General features: G+C 41.9%; 1 protein-coding gene across 2 annotated transcripts in view; it reads left to right on the forward strand.

Annotated features, from left to right (window-relative positions):
- The window catches only part of LOC105430916 (protein-L-histidine N-pros-methyltransferase), a 36,079-nt gene that overhangs the window by 10,928 nt on the left and 4,670 nt on the right, over positions 1 to 20,481 (forward strand). For both annotated transcript variants that reach the window (XM_089071653.1, XM_089071652.1), the window contains exon 2: positions 1,451 to 1,662. In XM_089071653.1, the coding sequence (XP_088927779.1) occupies positions 1,451 to 1,662 (212 nt within the window). The remainder of the gene's footprint in view (positions 1 to 1,450; positions 1,663 to 20,481) is intronic.

Here is a 20,481-nt window from a genome sequence, read left to right on the forward strand (position 1 = left end):
CCTAATTACGCCCCTGCCCCGCTCGGAGCGAAACGAGACAAAAAGCGCCTTGATTACATTTTCGTATAATTTCATCGGCCGGCTCTCTCGCCATTAAGAGCCGCGCCGCGCCACGCCGCGCCACGTCACGCCGCGCCGCGCCGCGCCGCACCGCACCGTCAAGCGCGCGCGCAAATTAGATCGATTCCTTAATGCCCCGGGGCCGCGTAATTGGTTCTCATTCTCGGAAGCTGACGGTGAAATCGGATATCTGTCGTGTAGTGCAAAGCCCAGTCCGGTGGACCAACCAACCGACCAACCGACCAACCAACCGACCGACCGACCGACCGACCAACCAATCGACCGACCGACCGACCGACCGACCGACCGACCGAGTGGTCACCGTAATTGCTTTTCGGACTGTGTGGCGTTTCGCGGTTCTCCTCGAGGACGAGGACGAGGACGAAGACACGGACGTGAATGGCGGGCGGGAAAAGAATCATTAATGTTGCGATACGCGGCTTCGATAATGAAGCGAAAAATGTTGAACCGACGCGACGTGTCTCGATCGCACGGCGCCTTAATGAAATATAAAGCTTCGTGAGTTTTTATTTCTGCGCATTAGCGTGTTGAAACACGCGTCATCCGAGCCGAACCGCCGTTGCACGTCGTTCCGTCAACGACGATATGTGTATTTTGCAAGAGCGAGGGGAAAAAAATGAAAAAGAAGAAACCCAACGGCGCGTAATTACGCAAACTCTCGAAACGTATGCGAGAGGTTCGAGGGGAAAATTGATCCGCGACCGAGGGATATATGTATCGTTAATATCGTAATACGTGGCCGTAATGAAGCGAGAAATACATTTTCGGCTGCCCGCCCGGTGAGACGTTAATGGAATATATACTGGAACTTTGCAAATTTTATTCCCGCAAATTGATGTACTTTGTACAGTAAGGTGATTTTAGCGATCAAATAATTTCACCTGCAAGATTACGCAATATTCTGAGAAAATCAATTTTTTTTTATTCTTCCCCGGAGACATTATTTTATATATATATATATATATATATATATATATATATATATATGATACACGTTATATAAAAACGTTACATGTACATAAATATAATATAATTTTCTATGGAGCTGAAAATTCATCGCATAATTCAAGACAATTCTAATTCGTATATTTTAAAAGACGTACCATAATATCACGTTGCTTCATTTAAAGACTAATTTTTACTTATCTCTAGTAATACTGATGTGAAATAAAACCGAAAAGTACTTTAGCATTATTAACATACAATTGTGTAAAAATCTTGTTGAAATAATTTACATTGATTTTATTTATTATTTAATGACTCTGCGGAGAGAGAGAGAGAGAGAGAGAGAGAGAGAGAGAGAGAGAGAGAGAGACTCGTGATGAAGATAAGAGAGAACGAGACTAATACTAATGTTTTATTTTTACAGTGGTATAGGGTAGACAAAAGCAAGATCAGAGAAGATCTGTTGGATTTGTGGATCCCTCTCGGTACCGGTCCCAACGCCGACCAGCCCGACAAAGCCGCCGAAATTTTCCTCGTGAGATCTGCGGAGAGATCCGACTCGTTGCCCCTACAGACTTGGCACTCGTTAGCCAGGTCGGCGTTATCCTGGTTCATCAGTCGAACGTCCATAAACGGGTAAGTACCCATTACGCCGTTTCGTATTGATTTTTCCGCGAGATATCTCGATATCGCGATGCGCGGATCTCGCTGGGTTTTATTTCACTTCTACAAATTCCAAGATGACCGCATTTATCGTCAGTGCCCGTTGCTTAATGTAAATCTTTTATTTCCACCTTCTGTGCGTTGTTTGTTATTAATAAAATAGGTGCGAGATATATTTTTAAACAGTTGATAGCGAGTTGGTACTCCATTTTGCTTATCTCTATCTACTTCTGATATCTGCCGGATGTAATAATCGAAGTTAAAAGTTTGCGCTCGAGATAACAAAATACTGGCTTATAAGACAACGACCTTATTAACGCTATTAAACAAATAGTTTCTTAAATAAATTGTATTCACATTAATGTATTTATTTCACATTAAAATTCCGTGTCGCTTATACGTTTCGATAACGAGCGACAAAATAGTATAAATGCAAATGTCTCATAAAAACTCACCGTCATTCGACGCTCGTAAAATCTCCTTGATGTCACATCTAATGACCTTTTTCACGCGTATAATTTCGATCGCGTCTACCTATGCACGACGATTTGTCGTCGCTTCGCTGTAGATGAGCAAAGATAGCATAGCACTCATATCAAGCGAAAAGTCCCCGAGTTGCGGCTGTCCGTATGCTAGGGCAAGGCCGAGGGCCCTCTCTCGCTGAAGGCGAGATCGTTTGCGAGGTGATGAAAGGGGGCCTTCCCTTCTCGCCGGTTAATTAATAACCACGGAGATACGATCTCCGCCTATCTCGCTGTCCGCTGCGAGGCTCGACAAGCTGGTGGCAAAGGCCCTGGCATGGCCGCGGGTCGGTCAGGCGGCGAGGTGGGCCGTGGGGGCCCCCGGTGCCCCCCGGGAAGGAGGGAAAGAGACGGAGCGAGGGAGCGAGAGAGCGAGGCAGCTCCGTGGTTATTGATGGCCAGCTTTGTTTGCCCCCCGAACCGTTTATTAAAATCCAGCGTGGGTGATTAACCTCTCCCCTCCCCCCGGCCGCGTCGTCCTGCCGGCTACCAGGCAACGGGCAACACCTCCACACTTCGCCGCGTACATGCGTGCCGCGTATGTATGTATGTATGTATGTATGTATGCGGGATCGGTAACCCGGGGAACCGTTTATTAAAATTTCTCCCGACGCGGCTAGCCGCGGCTACTAGGCGTGACACCACCGCTGTCGGCTTCGAGAGACAGATCGCTGAGCAAAAACGTAGAAGATCGACAGTCCTGCTCAAGGAGGAGGGCCCTTGAGCCGCCGGATATTCGAGGATGTGAATTTAAGAATGAGTTGCAGCTAACAAAGATTAATAAGCTTCTCTCATCTCGAGAGGAAATTCGCTTCTTCGCGGAAATTGACTATTTTAAAAATTTCTCTCGGTTTTACGACTTTTCTTTCTCGACGGCGAGTTTTTTTGTTTAATCTTCTATTTGGCTTTATGAAAGAATAATTTGTTTTAAAGAACGTAATTAGTAAAAACAATTAGAAGGACAAGAGAATATATATTTCGAGTCAAAGTATATAAATTTAATATGATCAATCCTAATTAGCAGAATGAATAAACTGTATATAAATATCAACTTCGATATGCGGAAAATATGCGGAATGCAAATTTAAATCCGGCGTTGTTGGCGTTGTGCCGCAGACGCGTGAAATAATCCACAATTGGGTTTGCTAGCCGAGGGAAAAATAATTCAATAGCCGAGAAACGAAAGTTCGTTTTTTTTTCCCTTATCGCTACGACACAAAACGATCTTTTCGAATCTGGTGCAACTCAATCACGTCCAGGCGGTAACGGGCATCGTTCTCGCATCGCGGTCGGCACGTCGAGGAGCTTTAGTCACGGTGGTACCAGCTGATCGAAAACTCGACGAGTTTACTACTGGCAATCACACTTAGGTATTTGTCTTCGTCATCGCCGAGACGCACGTAATTAAACCCTTTCGTCACGCCATCACGGACCCTCCCTTCCGTCGGACGCGAATTGATTGGTGTAATAATCACCGATATACCACATTGCGAGTCAATAATACCGGTCACGCATATTCGTGCAGAAAATGTAAGTTCAATTTTCGTATAACTGTAAATAAAAAATAAAGATAATATGTAAAATTCACCTTTGTATATCGAAATAATAAAAATGAAATGCTTAATTCCGTGATTATATAAGATTTGTATGCGCAGCTTTATCTTATCGTTTGCCATTGAGAAAAGAGTGCGGTATCTTTTTATGAACTTTCACCTTGAAATTTTAATTAATAAATGCGTTTCTTGAAATTATTCTTGATAATTATATTTTGTGGCATGGTATGTGTACATGTGCTATGCGCGGCTATAATTTCACGAAATCGGTGATTATAAAGAATTTCCATGTTAGAAGTTTATAAATGGTTTTTCAATTCCGACGAGCGACAATCGACCTCGGATTACTAAATAATTACCGATAATTACTCGTAATTACTTTCGACCTGTAATTACGGTCACACGCGATTCGAAAAATGATCAAACCTTCGCTGCGTGACGTCAGAACAATTTAATTCGTATTAAACAATAATTAACAGTAATTGCTCGCAATTATATCGAGCGTGTAATTATGGTACATTGCGGGACTGCAAGAAAATGAAATAAGATTACGAAAACTGCAACGATATCGCCGATAATATCTGTCCAACTTTGTAACTTATATCTTATATGAAATATTTCCTCATTCTTAACATGATCTAATCTAATCAAAACTACTCTTTCATCATGAAATCCTGAAGATATTATATTATCTTATTTATAAATTTAAGAAACGCTATCTGACAATATGAACGTTATATATAAAAGAAAGGATTATTGATCAATTATGGATAATGTGTGCAATTATCTTGAATCTAATCGGAAGATAGTAGCTTTATTTTTATTAGGCCACACATATTTTTCTTTTCCTTTTTTTTTATACACACAAATTGTAAAATAGGTGTAAGATACTGATATAATAATGATATGCAAAGTGCGATCGCTGTAAAATCAATTAAAAACATCGTAAATATTTATAAAGCCGGAGAAGTTTTTAAGATCGCAGCTTAGAATTAATAGAACTCAAGAATCAAGAATATCCGGTATAAAGATTTTATTTAAGAATTAAATAAAATACGCTGCTCGAGATTAAAGGAATTGTAATCTCTTGTAATCTTACAGGGACGCTTTCCACTCGTCTAATAACACGTACATTAAACAAGCGAGATCGTTGTCGCAAATAACCATCGCGAGATTATATCACGTGCCTATTAACCCATTCGGAGGAAGCGGTGGTTTTCATTTGAATACACTTTATAAATACACATTTACATGAATAAAATATTCATACTTGGGGGAATAAATCCACAAAGCATCAATTCGCGAATATAACGAGAATTATAGAATGAAGAATAATAGACGTGAAATTAGTATATAAACGGTCGAGGATTGTATTTTTCTTGTCATATGTTTTTTTTTTTTCTTGTTTCGCGACGCGTTGTCAAATTTTACGTATGGAAAAAAGAAAAATACTAAAAAAGTTTAATATCGATTTCTCCGATTTTGAGAATCTGCAATCTGAGAGATTAATTAAATGCGTATAATTCGCATATATTCCGAATAATCGAGCGTTCGCTCCGTGACTCCGCGACTTTACTCGCGGCTAATAACGCGTGCATTAAAGGCACGCGGGATAACCAGTCGTGAATAATCATCGCGCAATTATATCGAACGCGTAATTACGCGGCGCAAAGCGGCCTTACGTACGATTGGACCGAAAGAAAGCTCTCTCGGACTCGGAACGGGGAAATCGTCGACGGAGTCACCTGGGTGACGTTCACGTGACGTTGCAACGCCGTCCCGCTGAGAATATTAATTACGTCCTCTCCCCGGCCCTTCTCCCCCCCCCCTTCCCTCCCCTCCCTCTCTCTCGGCATTCCCTGATCCTCCGCGCCCCCGGTAGCTGTCGGGTTCGAGATCCTCGCTCGCTCGTCTCACAAATTAATCATAATTAGCGGCGAGATGTCCTCCATCAAAGCGCTGGTCGTTTCGTCCTCGGCGGAGAGGAGAGATACCGCGAGAGGAAAGACGAGGGAAATCACGAGGTGGAGGGAGGGACGGTGGGGGTGAGGGGGACTAGAGTGAAGAGAAGGAAGAAAATTAGCCACTCGAAGCGTGCATCCGCCCTGCGTCGGCGAGAACGAAGGGGGGGGAGGCATCTCCTCCCCTCCCCCTTCTCCTCTTCTTCGCGGAGCGAGGCTGCCTTTTCGAATCCGCTGTGCGTCGTGCCCTGTTCACATTTTGATTTTATTTTCGCGCAAATTGCACGCAATTTTCGCCGGATTGGCGAACGCGCGCAGGTGTGTCCGCGTGCGCGCGCGCGCGCACACACACGAACGGAACCCCGAGAGCTTTCACGGGATTCGCTTGACCGATGTCAATTAACATTGATTGGCGCGCGGAATAGGTTATTATTGCTAATTGCCGGTCTCGGAAATCTTTCCCGATGCTGTGGAATCACACGAAGAGAAATTGGGAGGGATTTCTCCGATTCTCCCCCCGTTTCTCCGATTGTATCTTGATGCAAATTTGGTTGTTATGTATGATGCCCGTAGGGCTCACATCTCCCCCGGGATCACGTGTGTAATTACCAACTCGGTCATCATTACTTCTCGTTCTAATGTTATCATTTCGCTGCCGAAAGAGCGTGCACACGAGACAAAATGTGAATGCATCCCGAATTTAAGCTTTCCGATCGTCTACTCAGAGAGATGGCTTGGGCCCGACGTGTAATTTTACACTTGTTGTCCCTCGCACGATTGGTTTATTTCTTGATGTTTACCAGATTTCTCAAGTCGATAAAAGTATCTCATGTTATTGTGAAAAATTTACTTTATCACGAAGAACGAAATAACACATGTAGTATGATGAAGCCATTTTCTGATGTAAAATAAAGAAAAATTAAGGAAGACGATACTTATTTATTTCGTTTCTTTTTTCAATCTAAACGTTTTTATAACATTAACAAAGTAGAAAATATTTCAGTTAATGAACGTTCTGGACGCGTGACTAAATATTATTCTTATATATTACTTTCATCGCGAGTTATCGTTTCCGATTATAAAATGAACAGAAGTAGAGCTACCGATCATTCATAATCGGACCGTTGAACAATAAAACATTCTGATATCAAGAGGATATAAAGGAAATCATAAAATCGCGAATTAGCGGAACGGACAGATTGATAGCGCGAGCGCCAGTCAAAGGGTTAATCATTCGGTAGCCGACTCATGAAAAGAAAATGAAGAGGAGAAAATGACGTGCTGAGATTCTAGCGTGGTTGAGTCGACATGATGAGCGGAGGATGCGAGGGGGATTATCAGGTACGGCAGCCACAGACGGGGAACCCAGTAGCTAGTTTTTGTCTTAGAGCCTCAACCTGTATGGGACCGATGAAAGTCCCCGATGGTGGGACAATCGAGCGAGCGAGGAAGAGAAGGAGGTATTTAGTTCCGCGCACCACCTGTTACCTTTCTGTCTCCTCTTCGACCTCCCCTCTTACCCGGACCTGACTTTTAAAGGGTGACCGGACCCCCGACTTCTTTTCTCTACACGAATGATCCGCTTCGCTTAGCGATGGCCTCGAGAGTCATTCGACAAACATATTCGAAAACTCACTCGAGATTATTTTTTATATCTCGTAATGTAAAATATTTCATAAATTTTTTTCTTATAATATTAATTTTTTATAAATATTTTTAATATTAACTTTTATTGATATAAATTATATAAATAGATATATTTATTGAACTTTAAAGATACATAATTCTTAATATAACGACACATCAAAGCGAAAATATAAAATATTAATACGAATTTAATTTAATACGTTTGATAATGATAATATATAGGTAATATATAGGATAATATATATGATAATATATATGATAATATATATGATAATATATATGATATATATGATATATAGGTATATATGCTTGATTAATCGATATATTGTACAAGATAAAATATTATAAAATATGAACTCTCAAATAGAGTCTGTCACAGAAATTTCCTGACAGTTAATTTCTTGTATCATAAGTTGAATCTAAAGATATACGATCCCACGTTCGATTACTTCAACGTTAAATATAAGTTTTATGCAAATCAGTACCGGTGGTCGTTACATCAAATGGCGACCGCGACAGAAAGTAAACACGGGAATTTATATGATAATGAAGTGGGTGCAGAACAATTAAAGACTCCGTCATCAGGAATTATACGCGCGCGATTGCGACAGGTTTCACTCGTCACGGTTACTTTGGAAATCATTAACTCGGTGTGTGGTTCGGCACGGCAGTAGGAAATTTTAATATTCAAAGTGAATTGCAGAAAAAATAACGTAGCATGTGCGAAATTTTTAACTTTTATCAATATATGAATAATAAAATTATGTATATTAAATATTATGTAAATTATGTATATTAAATATTCTGCTATATTTTAAATAACATGACAGAGAGAAAAAATATTTAGCTGCTGAATTATTTTTTTTATGCGTTTTAAGCGACTTTTTGTATAATAATCTTTATAGGAACTTGTTTATCATGAAATATGTTAAAAGAATTCTTAGCTTTTTTTTTAAGATTATTTTCAAATCTATCTATAAAATTGTATAAAATTGTTTAACAAATACATAAAAACGAACACAGTTTGTTTTTTATTACACAATTGAAAAATTTATTGGAAAATTTTGTGCAAATTTGCTAGTTAATATTTTTATGTTAAGCAATCTACATATTTATATGTAAATATCTGTTATTAATTGACTTAGGTTAATTGAACAAATATAAAAAGAAAAAATTATTAAAATAATTTAAAAAAACATGTTAGTTATTAAAGTAACATTAAAGTAATACAATTTGTATGTATCTATTAAATGTTGAAATTTACGGAAAAAAGGTTGTTTATTTTAGCACAACCAAAGTCGAGATGACTGTGCGTTTCTTATATGTTACTTTTATCATAAACATTATTAATTGTATACATAATAAAGATCAAGCTTCTAATTAAGATCAAGATTACATTTTTTGTTTAAATATTAACATATTTATTTACTATTTAACACCATATTCAATGTTAATTAACACAAAAATTTGAATGGACTATTTGGAACATCTGATTTATGTCAAATTTAACACACATCTGTAACAATTAAAGGTAAGAGAGAGCAGTGCAAATAATTGTCACTTATTCTTGCGTATGCTATCATAATTAGCCGACGTATTCAGCACATTGTTCTTATGTCACAATTTCTGTCACGTCCGCGTCTCTCGCAATACGCCGAATACGAGACAAACGAGCGGACACGTATGGGGCGCCACGAGGTAAATTCGATTTTAATGAGCGAAAAGAGGCCACGTGGGATAATAATGCGCGGGCGACCGAGCCGTGAGCTTCCCCCTTTTTTTCCTAATTCACCGGCGGTCGAACCGATAATTTTCCGGAAACAAGCGGCCGCGCGCTTGTAACGCACGTGTTACCAGGAAGGAATTACCGGGAGGTGGGCGACAGAGTAAGAGCGAAACGCGAAGCGTTACATTCCGCTTCGCCTACTCATTGGATAGCGCGTAACGCGCAATATGCACTTTTCCGGATGCATCGACCTCGTCGCCGGCTGTAAAAATCGCACTGCGGCGTTAGAGGAAAAGCGATGACGTTAAACGCAACTCGGCGGAAGTGCAGTTCCACGAGATTGTGTGTGTGTGTGTGTGTGTGTGTGTGTGTGTGTGTGTGGGGGGGGGGGGGGGGGGTGTTTTTATCTTCAATATCCGTATAAGCTGTTCATAAAACAAAGCGAATCGAATAATAACACACGTAAAAATCCACACATTTTTTTTTTTAATTTACAAGTTGCAAGGACACACAAATAATTCAACGTTTCTAATCGTTTTTTTTATTATTATTATTGCTTAATAATATTACATCAAACTTATTCAATATCTCACGTTTCATGTCTTAATAAATCGTAGATAAAAAAACAGTGATATTTTTCCGCAATTGTCTTATAGTTTTTTTTTTTTTTAATTTCCCGTAGTATCATCCAGATAATTTTCTATACATCTGAGATTTTTATTTTCGCCATCAAACTTACTCTCGAACTGCCTCAAACCACCTCCGACTCTGCTCGGTTTTCTCTTTCGCTTTTCTATTCTTTCCGGACAGCACCCTGCGATTGGTTCGCCACGGCGCGACGGTGTCGGCCCAATTGGTCAGTAATTATCATTAGCGCGTTTGCGCGAGGGGTGGCTTTTCCTCCGATTGGTAACCCTCTCTCGTGTAATTAACAGCCGGGCGCAGGCGCGAGTTCTCGCGCGCCGAGCGGAAAAGCCGTATCGGCGCCGCCTCGTCCACCCTCTCGGGAAACCGACTCGATTCGACCCGACCCGACCCAGGATCTCGCTCTGTCTCTCGTTCCTGGTTATGACCAGTAATTACGACGACGAGGGGCGGTGCCCTGAGGGATTATTCCCGGACCGAGTGACGAGGCGCCTCGCCGCGCCGCGCCGGCGCGCGTTTGCGCTCTGTTAATTACTCATTAACTCTTTCCGGGAGCGACGCGCGTCAGGAAAGGGGCGGTTTCGTATCCTCCTGTTGCTGCGAAAGGGGTGTTTCCTGTTCGTGTCTTCACATCCGTTTCTCTCTAACGTAATTAAAGAGACCTGCTTAATTGAACATATCGCTCGAAGAGATATAATTTTGGCCACATACTCCGACAAAGTATGACGAATTCTATCGATTTTTTTTATATCGACGAATTATATCAATTTTTTTGACATTATATGTGTACGTAATATACATATGTTAATTTATTTATTTGCATTTATAACGGCTTAATTAAAAAATAAACTTTTTCTTTCTACGAAAAGTGAAATGTTCTTTTCTTCATTTAATTCAAAGTGATAATAATACGACTGATTTAAATTATGGAATATTGCATAGTTCATTACTAAATATTACGTAGTACTATGTTTTAAAAAAAAAAAAAAAACAGCAAAATATATGCTATACTATCTCTTACCATCGAAACTGGCACGCGCAGCAGTCGGGCGATATCGATTCGCCTCAATATTGTCTTCGTAGAACTGTATATAAACGCAACATACGAATGTATAGGGTTACTATATCCAACAAGTCAATTAACATGCATTATTTGAGCTACTTTATTGTTTGCACGTAGTAGAACAAGGTAGAACACAGGTTAAATGTAATTACCGGAAAATTATAAAGCGAAAACAACCTTCTCATATATCACAAAGTAATATACCCTTCAGAAAAAAATAGAAATATTTTCTTTACTTATGTATAAGCCTTGCTTTATATGCGATGCAATTGCGGAAAGAAAATATTCTGTTATTTTGATAAGTGTCAGAGGCGATTTGGGGGGAAGGATTTCTAAAATTTCAAATATTACAACATGTATATAATATTTTGCATACCACGTAAATACACTGTTGATTCACAGATGTTTACGATTGTGCACTAGATAACGGTTGAAGTGAAAAGTTTTTTTCGTGTAACAATAACAAGCCTTGTTACTTGCGTATTAATCCATTCTTTCCAGGGAAACGCCTGGCAAACGTGATGAAAAAGCAGCAAGTTGCTCCGAGAAAGAGTCTCTTTAAAATTCACCCTTTAGCTTTGCAATACACGCGATGCGCGTAATGATACAGCATTGTTGCTTTGCTCTATTTTTTTCTTTTCTACACGGTTTACCAACTATCAATCATGCTACCTTACATAAATTCGCATTACTATAATATCTCACATATTCTCGTTGCATGCGAATTACAATGTATTACGAAAGGGATGAAACTATTAAACTGAAAGTATACTATCGTAAAGCAATCGTAATAGAATCGATCGTAATCGATAAACAACCGGTTACATCGATTCTATTACTTAGACAATACAATACGTAGCGTTGTTCCTATAAATTTTTAATCTTAGAATTTGAGATAACATTAAAATTAATTCAATATACTGAACTGAATTAAATATTAAATTCAACTTCAATGCAAAATTAATCGAAAATTTCTTTACTCTAAAAACAGCAATATGAAGTTCAATGAAGTGTTACATTAAAAAAAAATGTTTTTATGATCGAATTCTAAATATTATAGCTAAAGTGTATCGCTGTTTTCTGTATCTATTAAAAAAATGTCTGTCATACGTAGAATTTATAACAGCAATATTTTAACAATACATGCAAGAAAATTTAGGTTTCATAATCAAATCACACGATTACTTTTACAAAAAGTGTGACTGGCTATTATCTGATCGGACGTCACAAAGAGCCTCTCCTGCTAAATTTGACAAATTGTTCAGATATAACAATTTCTCTGTCATCTGTATCGATACAAAACATATGCAGTAACACAGCGTTTGCTAGTCATTCATCCATTTTATTATCCATTTTATTATATTATTTTAGCTAATTTTTCTATGTACCTACGATACTGCCTAAGATCATTTTTCTCAACGTGACAACACGTTATTATCAGAATCCTTTTCTTATGCGACAGAGAAAGTATCCTGTAATCGAATTATGAGTTTACGGAAATGAATTTTTCCCGTCCCCTTTCCACACGTGACTAATGACGAATATGCGACGAGGACGAGCGCATGCAGCCAAGTGCATACATGCAGGCGCACGAGTCGCCAGCTCGGCTCCGCCGAGTCTACCGGTGCATAATGCACACGCCGCCGCTGCATCCGAGTGCTGTTCGCGTGTACGAAACGTGCCGAAACAGGATAGCCGAGGAGGAAGGATACGTCCCTGTCTGCTACGTGCGCCGCTAAATATGTCCGGCTAAATAATAAATCCTCTGATTCACGTGCCCGCGCCAGCGTCGTCCCAACTGCTACTGGATAAAAATGCTTTTCGAGAACGGTCAAGTTTAAGTCGCCTTAGTTGTCGGACGGTTTGTCTTTGCGGTGGCCGACTTTAAAGTAAGATGGGGGGCGTGCTGTGACTTATACGACACGTTCGTATAAACGTGTAAAACCTATAAATATTCGTGTAAATTTATAAAATTGCCTATTTATATTTTAATGTCGCCTTTAATTAAGTATATTCTTTCTTCTATTTTGTCATTTTTGTTTGATCTCAAGAAGAGATCTCCTTTCTTGAGATCGAATCTCTTATTTAAAAATTTTTGGATATAGATACAAATCTGAAAATAATTTAATGGAACCGTCAAAATGATTTATGTAGGACATTTCAATTGGTAGCTAGAATATCGAAAATTTTTCATCATTGTTATTATCATGTTTAAACATCTTTTATGATATTTTATTTTGGCAAGACTGTTTTTTCCGTGTATTTTAATCGAAACACGAAAGGATACATAATCGGCGAAATAGACACAATTAATGATATGAAGAACTCATTTTTGACAACTTCTTAAACATCGCCGAGGAAAATAGTAGAAGGGAAGAACCTCACTTTCCTATTTTCTTGAACAAAGATCAACCCCTCTCTTTTTCTCGACTCTTTTACGACACACGGATAGTACGCATGACGCTCGTACGCGAAATCACAATGTTTAAAGCGTCTAAAATTCAGAAATGTCCCCGTCAAGAGAGGGATTTGCCGTAGCCAGTGCCGGCGAGGAGAGAAACGAGTTATAAAAGTGTATATTTCCCTGGCGAATAGCGCGCGCCTCGTCCTCTTCGACTTCCCGTCCGCTCGAAAAATCCGACGGCGTCGCGTGGCCTCGACCGAAATTAACGATCGCCCCTCGCCGTCACGTTACAGAGATAAAGCGATTGGATATTTCTCAGCCACGTTACACGACGCTCTTAAAACGCGTGCGAAATCGCTGAGAAAATCGGCCGGTGTCGATGAATTCCGTGCAGAAGTGCGCGTCAAGATTCCATCCGTTGTACAAGTTTTCGGATTGACCTGGAACGAAAATGTGTCGCGATATGTTAAAAATGTTAACTCGAACCTTTTAGGCATTTTATATTTATTTCAGAATTCCATTAACATAAAATTATTCATACCCCGCAATTTTTGCAACAGACTGTATTTTTGTCGTTGAACGAGATATGAAGAGATAGGTGAAAGATAAAAGAAAGATGAAAGAATTTCAAGGCATCCCGAGAAAATTGACAAAATTAACGAGGCGGAGCGGCACGAAGGGAAGAGGGAGACTTCCACCGCTCGTGGACGTCTCGTCGGATCAAAAGAGGACTGACGGAAGGGGTCGCGTCTGCTCTCGAGTCTCGATATGCGACGTGTGATCTGCGCCACGCTACATACGGATACATACATCTCGCGCATTATATATACATATATAGACCTTCTCCCAATACGGATTCACAGAGTTGCTCAATGTACTATACGCGCGCGTCCACTGTGTGGCGAAGGGGTGGCTGTGGCTGAACGGAGCGGTGCAGTGGTAGATCTAACGGGTGAAACGAACGACCAACTATATAAGGTGCAGGGGAGGAATGAAGGAAGAGCAAGAAATAGGGGAGGGGGAGGAGAACGAGGCAATCGTAGAGAGCACGGGAGAGAAGGAAGAGAGCACGGGAAAGACTCGCATAACGATCCCGTTTAAGAATCACTCGTCTCCCCCTTCGCATCCCGTCTCTCTCACCCTTTCTTGGCCTCCCCCGCTTGTAACCGGGCGAGATAGCGAGTGGCCGTTCGCGGCACCTACTCCGTCCGTCGACCTCCCTTCTCCTCTTCCCCACGTCGCCAGCTACCCTCGAAGGACAGCATTTGCAAAACTCCGGCGTGTATAATAATTATTATTGTCCACGGCGCCCCTCATCCCTCCCTTCGTCACCCCTCGATGCCTCTCGCCCGTCCGTCCCCCCTTTCGACGGTCGCGGTGGCGTGGTCTCCCCTCCAGCCGCCGTGGACAGGGTGGTCCATGGTCCACGCCTACCCAGCATCCCCAGCTTCGAGTTCGTTCACTTCCCTCTCCGTCTCTCGCGCGCCCTCTTACCCTGCACCCACCCTCTCGGATCTTACGGACTCGTACCCGCGTTCTATGTGCTCCATCAACGAAGAAAGACCGGTAAAGGCAGTGAGGACGAGAGGAAAAGAGAGAGAGGGAGGGAGAGAAGACAGCTAACGAGACGCTACGCCGGTATGGGGAATGCTAAATACACGTCGGTTTCCTCTCGCTCCCTTCGCTGCCTTCCTCGTTCCCATCCCTTCCGTCATCCCTCTCTTTTCATCCCCCTCTCCGTCGATTCTGCGAGCGGTCCATGTGTCTCGCCACATCTCTCTCCATCTCTCTCTTCCTCTCGCACCGCGACATCCCCACCCCCGCGACACCGGACCCCGCCGCGCGCGCAAGGGGTCCCCGCGAGATAAATTCGCTCCCTTTGCCGTTCCCTTCTCCCTCGTCGAATCGAGTCGACTGGCGAAGGTGGCCGATGCTTGCCGAAGACTCCACTTACATTGTCACTACGAGAGTACACACGTCGCGCAAGGCATGTCGTTCTTGTTACGTGTGTCTGGGTCTACCTCTACCATCTCCGCATCCGCGTGCGTATGCGCGCATAGGGATGAGGAGAGGAGGGGGCTAACGTCGATTGTATAATCGCGCCGAGAAAGAGAGAAAAAAGCAGAAGGAGAAGATGAGCCGCAATGATATCAGGGCGAAGGATCCTCGGCTCCTTTCTCGTGCGCTTTCTTTCGCACGCTTCCCTTTTACATTTTTTTACCTAGCCGTATTTTTGCCCACGACATCATCGGCAAACTGCTGCACCCTTTGCTACATTGCGTTTCACGCTGTTTAGCGATAAACTCGTGATGCCCATCTCCGTGTATGATTTTTATTTTCAGAACGAGAAATTTATCGATATGATTTTTAATTGAACAGGCTGAGGGAGGTAAAATCGTCAACGAACATTGCTCTCGTTTCGAAGAACGCAAGAGTATAATTTGCAATTTTTCTATTATTCGCAAGAGCTATAATGTGTTTCATAAATGTGCTAGACTTCAAAGAAAATTTTTTAAGGGAAATTCCCGATGGCTTCTCTCCCGCGCTCTGCCGCGATGGCCAATGATCTATGAAATTTTCTGAGTTTCGCCGGTCCTTTTGCTTTCTCCGATTCGAAATACATTTTTCACGTTGGCGGACATTGATTGAATGCACCTAAGGAAAGTAATATCGCGAGAATTTACCGGCTCCAAGTTTTATTCCGCATAAGATATAGTAGGAGAAGAGCGATTCTTCTTTGCTCCCCAATGAGATCTCGCCACCGAATTTATAATTATCTAGTAATCGATATTCAAGAAAAAGTAGAATAAATTATTATTACATTACAATAAAAATGTAACACTATATATAGCAAATTATAAGGATGATAAAAAGATTATAACACTAAATTATATTATACAAAGTATCAAGTTTTACTAGTATCGAAAGATACATGAAAAAAACAATTTTGCTGAAATATTTAAAAATTTGATGAAAATATTTATGTTTACATTAATTGCTAGAATATGTAGAATTTTTGCAATATGATGTAATCATGATTAAGCGTTCTGTATAATTATTTTGACCCAGTAGAATTATTTTCAAACGTGTATCTGATCAATGTTTTGATAATTTCAGCAAAGCTTCTTTTCATGTACTAATTTTTTTACATAACAACATTAAACTTCAATTATAAATTAATAACTACGTGGAACATTGCACGAATAAACACAGGTATACAGTTTGCGTTAAACATCGATGAGCGTGAGTGCATTAAACGATCTCGAAAAGCAATCTCGGCCGATGATATAGAGAGAATTTGAACGTATCGGAGGAACCGACGAGAGAATTGACATCGAAAAAAAAGGAGGGGAGAGAGAAAGGTCAGGACGCGGCTCGTTGCTCGTTCAAAACGACGACAAACGAAGGTAAAGATGACTGGCCAGATTCCTTAAGTGTTGCCCCAATCAGAGAGAGAGAGAGAGAGAGAGAGAGAGAGAGAGAGAGAGAGAGAGAGAGAGAGAGAGAGAGAGAGAGAGAGAGAGAGAGAGAGAGAGAGAGAGGAAAGATCCCATGTCACTCGGTTCATTAATCCATTCAGGACGAATTCTGAAAAGTTCCGTCTCGCACCGTATTACAGAATTACATTTCGTTCGTGCGCTTAATAATGTGAATACGTAATGATCGTTCGAATCACGTGTATTCTCGAGCGTGACGAGATCCAATCGAGTTATCATCGTACTCTATATATATATATATATATATATATATATATATATATTTTAAAGAGTTACTCCAGAAGGTGCATATATATATATATATATATATATATATATATATATATGTACCTTCTGGAGTAACTCTTTAAAATGTACAATCCTAACGCGATGTCCTCAACGTGCAATCGAATGTAATAACTACATATTGCGCTGATAAAGGATCGACATCTCAAAATATATAACGTATGCCTTTTAAAATATTTACTCCAAATGTATTTAATGCTTTTGCATTCTCATAAATGTTGCTGTCTCTTATTGTATAAAAAAAAAATACATAGTTAATCAAATCATGATTGATTGAAAACAAAATAAATGAAAATTTAAGAACTGTTTTGCTGAAGTGTCTAAAAATTTGACTACATGTACATCAGAAAATAATTTCATTGCGCCATGAAGATAATTACGTAAGATCAAATTGACTGGAATATAAAAAATGTTTATCGTATTATCGTCATGTTTAAGTCACTTACAATTATTTGGCTGGCCCGACAAAATTATTTTTAAATTTGTATTCGATCAAAATTTTAGCATTTAAAAAAATTTGAGACTTAGTGCACCAATATCAATGATCATTTCAATTAATTGTTTCCGATGCATCATGCACTCGCAAATCGATATTGCTCGCGCGTGGCGACTCGCACACAATGCCCGGCGAGGATCCGCGCGCGAAAGAAAATCGCATCGAGCGACGTAGAGGAGGCGAGCCAACGGTACCGATCTCGCCAGATCGCTCGCTCGACCGAGGATTTGCAAACAATGGCGTCGTAGCGCGCGGCCCGTTCTTTCGATGGCGGCTCGATACGCATCGCATTTACATATTATTGCTATTATTAGGTAAACGATCCTCCGCCGAGCGCCTCTTTAACACTACCAGCTCGCTCGCTCGCCCTCCGGGCTATTTTACGATCGTGAGGCCCCGCGCGAGCGAGGAGGCCCTCCTCCCCTCCCCTTCGCCGCGCTCCGATAAAAGCCCCGAGCTTTAAGCTCTCCACGACGGAGCGAGCTCGGCTGCGCGACAAAAATTGAAGCACGGCCCGGGTCGACTGCGAGAGTGGGTGGCTGGAATTGTAAATAATCGTCCTGCGGGGAGATCGTTATCGGACGTACACGGCGCTATCCTGTCCTCGCCGCCGGCGAACGGGGACTATCGATGTCCATGGCGTCTCCTCCTAAATCGATTTCACCATCCAGCCGACATCTCCGCATAATGAATAGATCTCACATTAGGAATATTAATGAACAAAATACACGTCGAGTTTAATTTTCTCATCCTGAGATGCATATCTTTCCCGAATACGCAATACAATTTCGTTATTGCAGAATCGATTGGTGCTTACGAATGTCACTCGTGTTGCTTTAAAGGTGAAAAATTAAATTTAATCAGTAATTATTGATAATTTAAATTTTTTGAAGATTATATTCGTATTTATGTTGCTTTCTTTTCTTCATGATATGTATAAATATATATAAATTATATCTGAACTAATTTCTAGAATTTTTTCTGTGTTGTGCGTCTAACGAACAAATAAGAGAAATAATTTTATTTACAATCTGAAAAAAGTCCCCGTGACAGGCTTAACGTCTCCTACAAGTTTCCGACACCAATAGCCAATGTGATCGGGGATACCAACCACCCCGTATCTCCATATATATAATTGCTCCGCGTTTCTCTCGACGCTCCTTTTTAAGTCCGGCCACGGCGTGGCCGCAGAGCTAGACCGCATGACGTCGGACCCACATTAAAGCCGCGCTTTTACAGCTCGAGGGATCCTCTCTGCCTCCAACCCTTGTTCAAACGAGGCAAAAAGGGCCCTAGTAGTCCGATAAAACAGAAACGTGCGGAGATAGAGTCCAAGAGCAAGAAAGAGAGAGAAGGAAGTGTTCCAAATCGTGGAGGATGACAAGGGAGGAAACGAGAGAGAGAGAGAGAGAGAGAGAGAGAGAGAGAGAGAGAGAGAGAGAGAGAGAGAGAGAGAGATAGTTATATGCGAGCAGGTACGCGCGCATACAATGGGGCCTAGGGGGAGGAAGAGGAGCCGAGAGAGCAAAAGCGGCGAATTAATTGTCGCTCGCGCCGCCGACGAAGCCGCTGCGATCTGCGGACCTGATTTGTGGACCGCGCGTATATATCACCGCGGCCACACGCACACGCGTGTTCGTCCGAGTCTCTCTTTCTCTCCCTGCTTTCCTTCCTTTCCCTCTTTTCCGCACGAAGTTTGCAGCCGAGGCTACGAGAACGATCTGACTGTACCGTGATGGTGGTGGTGCTGGGTGGCTGACAATGGAAACGAGCCCAGAAAAGGAGTGGGTACGCGCACAAGGGAGAAAGATAGAAAACAAAGAGAGCAGGAGAGGGGGGGGAGGACGAGGGACGGAAGGGCAAACCAGGGTAGGGGAAAGAGGGACGAAGAGAGAAAAGGAACAGGAATAAGAACAGGAGCGAGAGGACCATGCGCGACGTATACGAAGGTGAGCTCCATGTAGAACGGGAGGAAGGGAGATAAAGGAGGGAGAGAGGGGTGACTTAAGGATCCGCAGAAAGAAGGAACAAGGTAGAGGAGCCGGACGATACTACGAACAATGCGCCAACCGGGTCCGCGCGCGGGTTCCCCTTTCTTTCCTCTCTCCATCTCCATCTCTGTCTCTCCCATGAGGTTCTCTCGTCCCTCTTCCATCTCCTTTCTTATTCTTGTTTATTATTCAATGGGGCCAGAAGGTGCTCGTTAATTGATGGCACCGGCCATAGCCGAGCGGTGCCGAAGAAGAGAGGAAGAGGAAAGCGACGAGGGGGGGAAAAGAAAGGGAGAGCGGAGGGAGGCAGAATCGGGGAATCGGACGAGGAGTGGAAGCGGGAAGGAGGGCCGGCCTCCGCGCGCGGACCACCATCGCCTTATTTATAACGCCGGGGGGGTAACCGAATTCACGATCAAAATCCCGCGTTCCGCGGCATTGATGGATCGCCGTGCGCCGTGCAACGCCGGCGACGACTCTGGTATTTTCAAATGAACCCGCCCCTTTTTCCCTCATGATACCTCCGCACACGGAGGAGAAATCGAGGGATGGGGGTGGAAGCGAGTCGTACCCCTCCGCTCCTCACTCGCTCTGTCTCTCTTTCTCTCTCTTTCTCTCTTCTCCCCCTCCTCCTCTATCCCGGATGACATCGACGAATTCCGCGGGGCAACCTGCTGCCGCGGAGATGCCTCGGGGATTCGATTTCTATATGCAGGTGTTCGTTCGTTCGTTCGTTGGATCGATCGATAGATAGCGAAGAACCGCAAGATCGGGACGTGTTGCCCGGCCTCGTGTGTTTATACGAAAGCAAAAAAATTATACTCGAAAAAAATTAGCGAACCGAGAGTTCGGATAAACCTAATCCGATTAAAATCTGACTGTGTTAACATAAATTAATCAGGATGAATTCAGCATGATGCTTGATTGATTTTTATTTCGAGAGACGCAGATTACCTGTATGCCAAAATTGAGATGATTCTTATTCAGATCTAGACTTACTCTG

Source organism: Pogonomyrmex barbatus, unplaced genomic scaffold, assembly GCF_055798465.1.
Source record: "Pogonomyrmex barbatus isolate J1 unplaced genomic scaffold, ASM5579846v1 scaffold12, whole genome shotgun sequence".
Taxonomy (NCBI): domain Eukaryota; kingdom Metazoa; phylum Arthropoda; class Insecta; order Hymenoptera; family Formicidae; genus Pogonomyrmex; species Pogonomyrmex barbatus.